General features: G+C 36.4%; 1 protein-coding gene across 1 annotated transcript; it reads right to left on the bottom strand.

Annotated features, from left to right (window-relative positions):
• Positions 1-1,494: 1,494 nt before the first annotated feature.
• On the bottom strand, positions 1,495-2,589 carry LOC130104576 (class A basic helix-loop-helix protein 9). Its single transcript, XM_056271198.1, has one exon. The coding sequence runs from the start codon at positions 2,395-2,397 to the stop codon at positions 1,609-1,611; it is 789 nt and encodes a 262-aa protein (XP_056127173.1). The 5' UTR covers positions 2,398-2,589; the 3' UTR covers positions 1,495-1,608.
• Positions 2,590-11,220: the final 8,631 nt, after the last annotated feature.

The following is an 11,220-nucleotide window of genomic DNA, read 5'->3' as shown; positions in this document are numbered from 1 at the left end:
CCTCACATCATGTGATGGGGCGGAGAGGAACAGAATCTGACAAAGTTCCCCAGACTGGACGAGATCAAGAGACACAGCTGAGTCATATCTGCCTTGAGGGAGCGCTGAGCTCCTTCCTGTTCCTTGTTCCCCCATCTTACTGGAATCAACTCCCTCTATCAGTCCTAAGGGGGGAGAGCCTCCTGAGACAGACTATCACTTCCCCCTTTCTGCTGGAATATGTTCTCTATTAAATACATTACTTTTTGCTTACTTTTAAATACACTATTGCTAATTTGCTAATCTCAAATGGTTAAAAAGGGACATTTAATTGCCATGCCATGCATGGCCTAAGGAAACTGGGCTTCACCCCTATGACCCTAGAAGGTCATATAAGGAATAGAGAGTATAAGGAGATCTGTTTTGCTGTTGAACTGTCAAATTTCCATTTGCTTATAATAAGCATTCTTTGCAAAGACGCACAACAAATCCTATTAGAATAATTACAGAACATTTTACAATAGAAACCTGATTGTGACACCATGTAGTAATCATTCAGTCATCAGTAATCATGTATCTGTATTTGTATTATATATAAGACTTGTTTTCATTGTCTATATTATTGATTGACTGCAGACACTTTGTTCAACAGTAAATTTGGAAAGTTTTGCAATAATTCCAACTAATTCACTAGCAGAAATCCTGCTTGACTTAAGCCATAATTAACGCTGACAGCAATTATGCATGTGTCAGATGTTTTTAACACACTTCACAAAGAATTTTGCAGATTAACCAGTTTTGCTCTACCACCCACAAGAATTTCAAACTGCATTACTACCACTTTTAACTTTTCTACATACTGTAGCAATGCATGACATATCCACCATCACCTCAAAGTACTAAATAAATAAAACGGGTAATAAAAATAACTTTAAAGAAATAGTCACATAACATATAGGCGCAATTACGAGAAATAAAGTTGCAATTTAAAGATACAAAATTGCAATTGCAAGATGTAAAATCAGTCATATTACAAAATACAGTCACATTAAGATATTTAAAGTTATATTGTAAGAAATAAAATCACAATGAAGATAAATAAAGTTCAATTGTGACATATAAAGTTACAATTACTCTCAGATCATGATTAGATATCACTGTAGAAATAATGTGAATCTTATTGAATGGTCTCATGGTTTAATCAAAATGACTTGGATTGCACTTAATACTTTATATCTTATTGTACGTGAATTGCATTACATTTACATTTAAAAGATAGGTATACTTTTAAGGACAGTGGTTTGAAAAGAGCTATAGTGTCAGTTTAATAATAAGCTGCTTTATTTGAGGGTTTGAGCATATGACAAAAACAAAAGGTGGTAACAAATTCTTGAAGCCAGCCTTTAAGTAACAATAAAATAATTCAATTTCTTTTTGTGACATATTTTTTTAATATTATTTACAATGTACAATCAACTAACACTTATAAAAGAGGATTTTTACCAGGCATTTGCTGTAATATACAGTATATTTTTTAACCTGAGAAATGCATCCAAAAATACTCTTAACGTACACTATTATATTAAACAAAAATTCTAATGCGTTTCACCATAACTAGCATAAGAAAAGTTAGTGCATACTCAGAAACTGCTGGTATCCATGACATTGAAGGTAACTCAGCTGCAGAGCCAGAGATGGGTTAGCAGAATCTGCATAAGTTTCCATGTGGTTCTGATGACAGGTGACCCTTGTCCCATGTTGATATCCAGGTCCTCCACTGTAGCAATCACTGCTTTGGTCCTCCCAGCGGTGACCAAAATGTCCCTGACTGTTGGTTGCGCAGTGGTTGTAGTTTTGAGATGGTGTCGAGTTTGATGAGTCCTGATACATCTCTGTAGAGACTGTGAGCTCCGGCTGATGAGGAATGTAGTTATCCATCGGTTCCTGGAAAGTTCCGGTCTTCCCAGACAGGGAACTGTTCTCTTCCGGCTGCCGGTAGCACTCCATATGGGTACACGGAGGTGCGTGTGGTTCTGTGGTCGAATGTGTCCTCAGATACAAAGACAAAGTTGAAATGTGGTGGATGGCACGGCGGAGCGTGGAGATCTTGGACAGGCGCTTTCCGTTAAGATCATGTTTGAGGACAGTGCGCAATGCATTGAAGGCCTGGTTGTAGTCCAGGATGCGCTTCCGTTCTCGGACGTTGGCAGCGACTCTCCGTGCTTTGGACCTCTTGGGCCGAGTACGGCTCTTAACTGCTTTGACGTCCTCCGTGTCACTTGGGCCGGATGACATTGAGCGCTCTGAACGAAGCTTTCCGGGGCTTTCGTCGTCACAGTCGTCATCCTGACCTAAAGGACAATCTTCCATCTCATCCTCTGAAACTTCAGATTCTGTACTGGTGCTGCCCAAACTCATTGTTGTTGACTTTTGTCTATTTCAAAACACAAATCTTGGCTTTGGTATGAGAGATGAGAACTCTTACGGTCCGTGTGAACTACAAACAGGTATTTTTGCAAAACATCCACATGTTGAAATCTTCTCCTCACCTACCAGTTCAGATCTGTCAGTCTCAGAGAGGGTGAGAGGGGTTTTTAAACGCAATCTGTAGATGTGTCACGTGAGCAAAGGTGTATTCTGTGTTTACAAGTGCCCTCCAGGCAAGCGTAGACATCAGTCAACAGGCTTTGACACACCTCCTCAACACACAGGATCTGATCTTTCCAACTGTACCAAACGCGAAAACGAGGAATGACAATTGCAGAGTTGACAGATGCACGTAACTATGTAGTGTGTAAAAATTAGGCGTTTTATGTTTGGTTTGGACGCTTAGACAGTTAAGTATTGATATTGCAGACATGATTCTTCCTTGTAAATATTATGGAATCATTCATTATTGTGAAATGCAAAAACAACTCTCAGAGGGATACACTCTTAAAAATAAAGGTTCTTTATTGGCATGTAGTTCCCTGAGGAAGCTTTAACATCCGTATAAGCTTTCCATTGCACAAAAGGTTCTTTATATTTAAAAAAAAAGTTATTTGGATTATTAAAATGTTCTTCACACTAAGACAAAATATGGTTCTTTTCAAAAGGTTCTTTTGGAACCTTCATTTTTATTATCACTGGGGTGTGCAAATTAAGAAAAAATATTTGGGAGAACTACATCTTTAGGAAAAGGGGTTCTAAAAAGAACAAGATGACGGTTTTTCAGTTTGCAATCAGTTACCATTTAAAAGTAAAAATCTAGAGAGTGTGTTGACAGTTTGTGTAGTTGTATGGTTGAGCTCGAGGAAACCAATTTAAAAGCTATTTTGAAATACTTTTTTGACAGTTTTACAGATTTTAAAAACAAAAGGGCAGGAATAAAGAACCCTAATCCCCAACACAAAGAACCATTTCAGCATAAAAGGGTTCTTCAACAGAAAATGGTTCTAAATAGAACTACAATTACAACAAGTAAAGAACCTCCACAGAAGACTGAATGTGCTGAGAAGCCTGTAGTATAGAATTCCCAATTCTGAACCATTCAAACATTGATCATTCATAATGCATAAATGACACCAGAGTAAAAGAATGTCCTTGCTAGTTTTCCTTCACCTTTATCCAGATAGATTGTCTAAGCCGTGTCCTGGGTGTTGAGAGAAAAATGGGAACATTTATGACAAATTACAGCTTTATCAGATAAGCCTCTTTTACCAATTTGCCTTTACACCTCTTTTCTGCCAGAGGGATGGAAAAACACTTATCATGTGTCACATAAACTCTGTATCTCTGTATGGTCACAATTAGCTGTTGTGTATTAAGCGATTACTGGCCTTCCTGGGCTGCAACGAGGGACAGTGTAATTTGGTTGTCTGCAAAGTCATAAATCTGATGTGCGCTTCCTACGGGCAAGAACAGACAGTAGCCACCTCACTTCAAAGCTGGGGAAAAGGAACACAGATATTTTACAATTATTACCTGTGATGACTGTGAGTTAAGGGCTTTGGTGCTGTTGCCTTTTTATTCTCACTCACAAACGGCTTGTGTATCCCCTACTTGAACTCTCAGGTTTGTTCTGTTTGCACTGAAAGTGGATAATATAGTGACATTTTAACTAACTCTATCATTCAGTATTTTGAGCCATCCATTTTAAAACCATCCAACTTTTTGATCCCTACCAAATTGTATCTATTTTTTCTTTTTAGATGTATTGACATTTTAATTTACAGTCCAACTATTGCACAAATCAATCTTTTGTTGATAATTAACTATTACAAAGTCACAATCAACTGAGGAAGCCACTAGACAGACCGGTCATAATGGCAAAACGTTCCATCTACTCTTGGGCTGTGCCTATTTTACAGGTAACAAGCCTCCAGTCAAACCAATGGCTTAGGAAATGCCATCTCAGCTAAGATCATATCAGCAGTGGGTGGTGGTGCAATAACCTTTAAACAAGAAATAAGGCACCATTTCGGACATTGCTTCCTTCCTGTCCAGCTTTTACTGCCTAGTTATGACTTCAGCCATCTAGGTTTAGGGGTTTGACTGTCATTCTACAAACAATACAATAGATTAGCTCATATTAGACCAAAACTACTGTGACAAATTCATTTTCCAACCACGTTTTTAATGTAGCACAATATTAGCAGAACAATTACCTGTACCAAGTCTATTCAAACATTCATCAAGACCAATCTTATTGCATCTTAATCTGCATTGTTAAATTGTAAAAAATAGACTAAATGCACCTGAAGTTATACAAACCCTTAGTTGCTGAGAGGGGTTAGTCAAGCCATTTAACTACTGTGTAACTGTAAAACTACTGTTTTTGGCCAATAGATGTGTTGACTTGATGCCCCTCATGGGCGTGGGGTGTTTTCCAGATATGCAGTGAAAGGCAAATTGGTTTTTGTTAGTGGAAAATATAGTTGCTTAAGTAGGAATTACAACATCCTCTTCCTTTTCTTGTTGTGCAATTATAATCCAAAAGGCAGGTTTGTTTAAACACAGGGCTCTGTATTGTGTCATACTGCATTTGCTCTATAATTTGAAATTAGTTGGAAAATGCCACAACCCTTTCATGCTAATTATAGGCTGCTTTGGGATTTTACACTCGAACAGGAATAAAATCAATGAGAATCAGCTCTGTTGACCTGGTAAACATAACAACACTTTTGGGTAAAAAACACCAAGCTTAGTAAAGACGAAAACAGGACAACCACAGCCAGACAGAGGGAGCGTGGGAATGTCAGTGTAATTGTTTCTGACGCTTTTTCTCAATGGTTATGAGAGAAAAAATTAGGGGTCATGAACACAGAAAGGAGAGGCCGATGTACTTGGTAATTAAGGGGTTTGTTTGCAAGGTTTGCAAACTAAAACACTTAAAATAACCGGATTTCTTTCTTTTGCAGGTAATACACGAAATAACAATCATAGACCTTTTACCTCTAAAATGCTTATTGAATTTAAAAAGTTACATTTCATCAATGTCCATTTTTTTTTCTCCTGATATCTAAACTGTCAGCCAAAAAGTAATTTATAAATGGAAACTGCTTTGAACTGTTGATGGTCGAGTCAAAGGTTAAAGAGCACCCTTGAGCTGGACACTTAACCTGAACTGCCCCTCAACACAATAAGAATGGATTCCCAGCTCATCAAATCCATTATTAGCAAAGCAGGTTGGGATATATTCAGAACTGAATTGGGAATGCCTTTTAAATTGCAATTTAAAATTGATTTGGAATTAAGTTAGCAAACAGGACACAGAATATAATTTAAGCAGTACAATATATTAACTGTATAACTGTAATAACTATAAAAGCAAAGTCTGAATGCTGGCATGACAGACAAAAAAGCCCCGATATTTAAAGGTTTAAAGACTTTAGATAAACAGATAGATAAATACTTTTTACCCATCATCCGTTAAGTTTACGGAATTTCCTTTAATCCAAAAACACAACACAAACACAATGCAATGCGAAATTCAAAATACAGGTGAGACACCTGTGAAAAATCAATACATTCATATTAATGGCCTTTTTTTTAAGAGTGGGGTGTTCAAGCAAAAAAAAAAAAAAAATTAAAAAAGGAGACCATTTTTCAGTTCTGAATTTTTCACAGCCCTGTAGTGAAGCAGTATTTGCACCAGTTCACAAAATAAATGTGCGTTTCATTTTCTCTACGACCTTGAATTTATATTTAGTCAGTTGTTCCACTCCATGACTCTGATTCTCTGCACTCCACAACCAGCAGTGTGTGATTCATTTGTAATGGAAACATTTGCACACTTAAATCACTTACTGCCCCAGACTAACTGATGTAGTCCAACACATAAACACTGGTGATTTACAAGAATTGTTGGCAGATTAATTGTCTTGTACGGAGAACTTCAAGCATGCTCTTAAAACCCATCCCCATAGTCTTTTTTTTTTTTTTTTTTTTGACGAATGGTTAGACACTAGTAATTATCAGTCACCATGTATAAATCAAGGTCCTTTTAGATAGCCGTGCACTTGCTGGGAGAACTAGAGATAGCTCGGCCATAACTGTGAATTGTCTAAAGATTTGTAAATCTTAAGTCTGAAGTTAGATAATGAGAAGCTGCTTTCTGGCAGTTATTAGAAGACAGTGGCACAATTATTTGGATACATGGTTTTAAAGGGGTGGTGAGGCTTGAGAAATATGCAGGGAAATTAGAGGTCCACGTGGAAAACATGAATTTGTTACGACATTGTTTGGAACATTTTTTTAGCTGTATGTCACTGTAGGCTACCGGCCACTAATGCTTTAATAAAAGTGCTAGTATTTGTGCTATTCTATTTTTTTATTTGTTCACGCCTTTCACAACCATTGTTGATAATATACAATGTTAAAGAAAACAACATGAAAACATTTTGTTAACTGACGTAAAAATAAAAACTATAACTGGGAAAAACTGAAGCTAAGCTAAAATACATTTCATGACTCCATTATATTATAAAAATTTAACAGTAAACCAGCTTTAACCCTCAGGTGCTCTCCGGTCACTTTTGACCAGAAAATGTTCTGTTTTGAATTTTTTATTTTAAATCGCTTCATCGGAATGGTACGAAACTTGGTGACTTTTATGGCATTTGGAATGTGAACACAAAAAAAAATTGAGGCCATGATTCAAGCAGGCTAAGTGGTCGTAAAAATAATAGTCACACTTGTGCTCTTCGGTCAAAAATTACCAACCATAGGAAATGAATGGGAAATCGATAAAAACACAAAAATTCTCTACAAATCAGCCACGATGCAGAAAAAAAGTGCTCCGCAATGAAGGGGTGAAACTCTAAAACATCAATAGTGCAAAACAGACCCACACACTCTCACACACACAAACACAATTATAAACACAAATGAACTGGTAGGGCTATTACCATACAGCATAATTGAGTCAGAAGACTGAAATAAGAGGTTGAAATGAGATCAGATCCAGATGGATTGAGCTGTGATAAACCATTCCTGTTAAAATTGTTGTAAATTATTAATTGAATTTTAATGTTACGTGTAACAAAAATGCTTTCTCTGTATTCATGTTTGACTGTAGTAATAATAATGCAAAAATGTATACTTCAAAAAAAAATATATTTTTTATAAACCTTATTTGATAATTTCTAAAAAAAAAAAAGAAATAGCCTACATTCAAATCCACATCTTAAAAGTAAGTAATTGTGTCCAAAAACTACTAGAGAATTCACAAGCCTCTCCATAGAGAGCTATACCGGTAACACCATGGAATTACATGTTTTATTTTATTTTCTCTCAACAGATGGCGCTAATCTGACTTCAAAAATTGGATTTTAAAGGCCTCGTCTCTATATTAATCTGAAATACTGCATTAAAGGGTTAGTTCACCCAAAAATTTAAATTCTGTCAATACTCACCCTCATGTTGTTCCAACCCCGTAAGACTTTCGTTCATCTTAGGAACACAAATTAAGATATTTTTGATGAAATCTGAGAGCTGGCTCAATCCTTCAGGCTGCTAGGTAATTTTATCTGCCAGCCCAGAAAAGTTTGTAAAGACATCGTTAAAATAGTCAAGTGACTACAGTTGCTCAACCTTGAGTTTATCAAGCGAAGAGAATACTTTTTTTGCGCAAAAAATAAATAAAAAAATAACGACTTTATTCACCTATTCATTTTTTTTTTCCGTGTGGGCCTCTGATGGGAGTTCACGAGAGCGCCACGACGCATGCGCGAGAACTGAGAAGATGACGCTCACGATCATTTGATGTGAAAGTGTGAAAGGTAAGCCATTCATTTTGCGGCATTGGTAAGGCACTTTTTTTACGTTTTCTCGTTGGTTTCTCACGATTCGGACATCCAGGAAATGCACACTTTAGAAGTATTTTAAACACTACACCAAGACCCATCTGCGTCATCTTCTCAGTTCTCGCGCATGCGTCGTGGCGCTCTCTAAACCTGCCCTAACCCAACAGTCTACTCTAATGAGAGTTATTTGACATGTAGTTGCAAAAGTAAAACCAAATACTACAACTAAGATGACTAAAAAAATAAGATAAGAGTCAAAATCTGCTATTAGTTACAACAGAATCTGCATTTTCATGGGTTTTAATAAAATAGTTTTGTTATAAGAGACAATAAAAAACAACATTGAGCATCAAAACCACTCCTTTCTTGGTAAACAATTTACTTGATTCTCAAAAGTCAACGAATTTGAGACAGACGAGTGTAACATTTTTGACAAGCCAAACATGTCAGTCTCTGATTAACATGTAACTTATTTAAGCCACGAAATAAACTTTATCCCGTAAAACAAGTAGGCTATAATAATACGCAAAAAACATTTCGAACGTCTCTCTAGCATGTTTTATAATTACCCAAAAATCATACATGGTTCACCCCTCACGCACATTACCACGTCCGTCAAAAACTTAGCCTGGCACTTGTTTGGACTATTAGAACTAAAAACATTGGCATAAACACACTCATGGGCATCAATCACTTCACTGATTACTTGCTGGCTAAGAAATAAATAAGTATTAATGATCCATCTGTTTTCAAATCCACATCATTTGAATAACACAACATCGATGTCTGTCAAAAAATAACGTGCACAATACACTAGTATTTACGAGAAGCAGAGATTCAGGGAGTGCACACATTTCCTGGAAAACCCACAATATCGGATGTTTTGAATGAGTCTTCGCTTACCAAGAAGAGGGTGAAAATTGTGGCCTGAGCGGCTTCAACATGCTGTGTGTCAGAGACAATAACGTGCGTTATACACAACACACACGACTATTAATTTGTTCTTCACTCGCTGAAATTGATTTGATGTATATTGATGTAATTGATGACTGATCAGGGAACTGAGTGAAATACTTCACACTGCATGCTAAAGAGAATAAACGCCAATCCAATTTAAAACTTCGCTGGGTTAGTGAACATCATTCAACATGTTGGTTTTGATGGTCATTTTTATGCACGAACTACACATTCTGATTCTGACGTTCCTGATTTGAATATTTTCAGTCTTATTCTTGACTGATGTTTTTTTTTCCTTCAAAATTTTGGCAATAGATGAATTGTTAAAGGGTTGATCTTGAGACGAGTCACTGTAGTCACCCAATTTGACTCATATTCTGATGTAATATATTATAAACTTGATAAGTGATTTTTATAAAATGTAGTTTGATCACTATCTTCTCAGTTTTTTAAAAGACTATAAGGCAATTATCAAAGTTTTACTTTTACATGATTTGTTACATTTAATTAGCCCATAGAAGATTTTGACTCATAAATAAAAATAAAATAAACTGACATCTAAACTAGAAAGCTCAGAAAAAGTAACTAAACTGAAAAATAAATTAAAAACAAAATTAAATTAAAAATTCCAAATTATAATAACCCTGCCCACAACTAACTGCAAGTCTATCTGGAGGACCAGGGCTTGAAACAAATGCATTTACAACATTTGCATATGCATTCCTGAAGCTTTAAGAAACATCACAATCATTCCATACATTACAGTACATTTATTTCAACACAACAAAAGCCTTAGCAAGGCTTCCAACCTTTCTTAGTTTGTTTTGAAATGCTGTTTATTCAGGGGGTTCCCAAACTATATGCTACTATCACTGCAGGCGCATGTAACAGTGTAATGGAAATGTCTGGGACCTCCTTGGCCCTTCATTGAAGCCCTTGTAAAAGAGTACAACAGTACATTGTTGACACATGCCTCTTGATCTGCACTCACCCTTGTAAGTTGGCATGGTTGCCTGAGGTTTGATGAGGTTGTGTTAAAGATGGGTGTTGTGTCTTGTCAGGGGAGGATGGGCTGACCTCTCTTCGTTCCCTGACTCACCATCCACAGCACTGGCTGCGTGTGCTCCATCTACAGATGTAAAAGTAAGAGAAACCCAGAAAAAATGAATCACTTCCAGACGGAGTTAGAAAAAGGAACCAATCCGAACTAAATAAACAAAACAAAAAAATATATTCAGTCGTCTACCAAGACAGAGCTTATGAATATATTTTTAAAAAGGCATTATGCACAAGCACAATACATTACATTAAAGGACAAGTTCGGTATTTTACACTTAAAGCCCTGTTTCAAGATCGTTTCTGATGAAATAGAACGGTTAAGATTAAAATTTGGACACATGCTGCTGTCCCGAGAAATTTCGGTTTCTGTGGTTGCAATATTACAATTATTATATTGTATGTACAAATATTCCAATATTTGTAATATGTAATGCCAGGTTTATTAGACAACTATTATGAAGCAAGCTAGAGAAGAGGAGAAATGCAGAGAAGAAACAAAAGTTTTGTGTGCGTGTGTTATACCCTATGTATCGCTTTCTAACAAGCCTTATTTTTTTTAACGTTCTGCTGAAAAACGAAATCTTGCTCATCAAAATAAATGTGCATGAAGACAGACAACTGAAAGTTGTCTCAGTCAGTACTGCTATATTTGTGATGGGCTTGTCTCCATGGTGACAGTCAGCGGGTGCAAGAGTCAAACTGACTTTTTACAGCCTGCACCTCATTTTTCCCACATTTAACATCAAGTAAACAACCCTAATGATTTCCCTTTCAGGTTTACCAAAGCGAGCGCACCTTAATGTCAGACTACAATAGTCTTCACAACATGCCACAGATTAGAATTATATCATCATGTTTGCATTGATTCATACTGTAGCAAATGCTTAATATTCAAATATTTGCAATAATATGCAAATATTTGTTTTTGAGAAGGTACCAG

The sequence above is a fragment of the Rhinichthys klamathensis genome, unplaced genomic scaffold, assembly GCF_029890125.1.
Source record: "Rhinichthys klamathensis goyatoka isolate OS25496 unplaced genomic scaffold, OSU_Roscu_1.1 h1tg000311l_1, whole genome shotgun sequence".
NCBI classification, from domain to species: Eukaryota; Metazoa; Chordata; class Actinopteri; order Cypriniformes; family Leuciscidae; genus Rhinichthys; species Rhinichthys klamathensis.
The sequence above is the reverse complement of the archived record's forward strand: the minus strand, read 5'-3'. Positions and strand labels throughout refer to the sequence as shown.